General features: G+C 40.7%; 1 protein-coding gene across 1 annotated transcript; it reads left to right on the top strand.

The window, feature by feature from the left end:
* The first annotated feature begins 60 nt into the window (after positions 1-60).
* On the top strand, positions 61-1,815 carry LOC21411437 (splicing factor 3A subunit 2). The gene is made up of 3 exons (XM_024173684.1): positions 61-531; positions 634-803; positions 1,352-1,815. The coding sequence occupies exons 1-3, from the start codon at positions 392-394 to the stop codon at positions 1,444-1,446; spliced, it is 405 nt and encodes a 134-aa protein (XP_024029452.1). The 5' UTR covers positions 61-391; the 3' UTR covers positions 1,447-1,815.
* Positions 1,816-2,244: the final 429 nt, after the last annotated feature.

Genomic DNA, 2,244 nt, shown 5'->3' with positions numbered 1-2,244 from the left:
GTTTATTGTATATATATTTAAATATATACTACTGTACACATTAGAATGAGATTCGGCAGTGGAAAAATTATTTCCCCAAATTTCTAAATTCCCGCCGGTCCATTCCTCCCCCCCGCCCCCTTTTTTTTTTTTGCTCTGCTTACTGCTCATATGTTTCCCCAAATTTCCAAATTCCCGCAGCTCCATTCACCCCTTCCCCCTTTTGTTTGCTCTGCTTGCTGCTCAAATTCCCCACTCTAGACCAGAGGCCTCCACTGCTTCCTCTCTATCGTTCGCGTCGCTCAATCTCGCCACCGACGAGCCTCCATTGGTTCCCCTCCCTTATCTAAGCTCCAATTTCACTCTGAATCCAAGCCCTAGATCGTAGAAAACTACCCAATATGGACAGGGAATGGCGTTCCAAGCCCACAGCGGAGGCGCCGCTTCCGTCCAGAACGAGGCCATCGACCGCCGGGAGAGACTCCAGCGACTCGCCCGGGAAACTATCGATCTCGCCAAATACCCCTACTTTATGCGCAACCACCTCGAATGGTAACCCTAATTCTCTATCTCTATATATCTCTCTCTCTCTCTCTTCAATTTCACCTCCGATTGAAATTAGGGTTCGTTTCTGATTGTGTTGTTTTTGGTTAGCTATGAGTGTAAGCTTTGTTGGACTCTGAACAATAAAGAGAGGAATTACGTGGCCCAGACTCAGGGGAAGCGCCACCAGACGAATTTGGCCAAGAGGGCGGCTCGCGAGGCCAAGGAGGCTCCTGCTCAGCCTCAGCCCCATAAGCACAAAGTCCACATTCGGAAGATAGGCATGTCTTCCTTTCTTCTCATTTGTGCTTTAATTTTTGCTCTCATTGTCATTTTGTCAAACAGTTAGTGGGTTGGAAAGTTTCTTATTAGTTTTAAAAAATTGTTGATTCTTCGGCCAAAGATCATCATATAAGCATGAATTTCTTTGTTTTCTTAGTTTATGGACTGATCTTAGATGTATGAACAAGCTATATAGCCTACAAGTTTACTGATCTCATTTCCTTAAAAAAAACCTAAACTCACAGAGAGATGGTAAGGAATTGATGTCTAAAAATGACTGTGTTATTATTACTTATTGACCGGTTTCAAGGCTCCAAGGCCAAAGGTAATTGCCAGATTATGTGTGTGTGTGTGTGTGTGTGTAGTACGTGCGTGTTTTTTTTTTTTTTTTTTTGGTTGCGGGGAAAACTGAAGAGAAAAGAAAGGAAAGGAAAATAATTGATTTTTGAGAAGAATTCCAAATGTTTTGAACTGCTTCAGTATTTTGATTCTATTATTGAAAGTTCTTCACATATCTTTGTTTAATATATGTGAACTTGTACTGCAGTATACACATTTGAGGCCGGTATGTCAAACCAAGAACGTGCTTTTAGGTACATATACACCGTGGCTATGATGTTTAATTTGTGTATTATGGCCTAGTTTCTTATGTCGAGTGATATTTGAAGTTATGACAATAATGTGTTGCCGGTGTATACCATTTCGCTTGGCATATTGTTAAACCTTTTCGGTTCTGAACTCCTTGGTAAGTATGCTTTGCTTCACTCTAACGGCCATCCCCACCAATATGGCGAAGTTAGCTAAACCTTGATAGCGTAATTGTCATTGCTTATGAAGTTTGCTCCATACGTGGAACCTTAGGGCCACCACACATTCCTTACATCAAAAATATATACATGGCCGCTTATGGTATGAAATTTAAATGCCATGATTAATATGTGTTTGGAGGCCATGGATCCTTAAACCGAGTGATTTTTAATGGTGTGATAATTGTTGGTTGCCGGTTTATGCAAAAACTCTTGCCACATTGGTATATAAACTATGTTCACAAGTGATCTTATATGGAGAATTGGTTTATTTAAAGTGAAGTGAGAACTTTACATTATGCTAAAGTGATGCTAAACCTTGGTAGCAAACTATGTCATAGTCTAGGATAATGCTCCATAAGGGGATGATGAGGGCCATTACACATTTCTGAGCCTACTATGCGTGAAATTGAACAAGGGGGATATGTCGCGGGAGAAGGTGATCTCTAGGACCCAAGATGCGAACAATAGGTTGGTTTTCTTTGAGGGATGTAACTATGCGTTTGATTTGGAGGATTTATTGGAATGGAATTGATTTGCAGAGGCTTATGTTTATGATTAGTTTTGGTTTTGCTAATTTGCTGATTTGCTGATTTGCTAATTTGCTTTGGTTTGGGCTTTCTTTGCTCTTTTG

Source organism: Morus notabilis, unplaced genomic scaffold (assembly GCF_000414095.1).
Source record: "Morus notabilis unplaced genomic scaffold, ASM41409v2 Scaffold2495, whole genome shotgun sequence".
NCBI lineage: Eukaryota > Viridiplantae > Streptophyta > Magnoliopsida > Rosales > Moraceae > Morus > Morus notabilis.
This window is presented reverse-complemented; position numbering and strand designations above follow the sequence as displayed.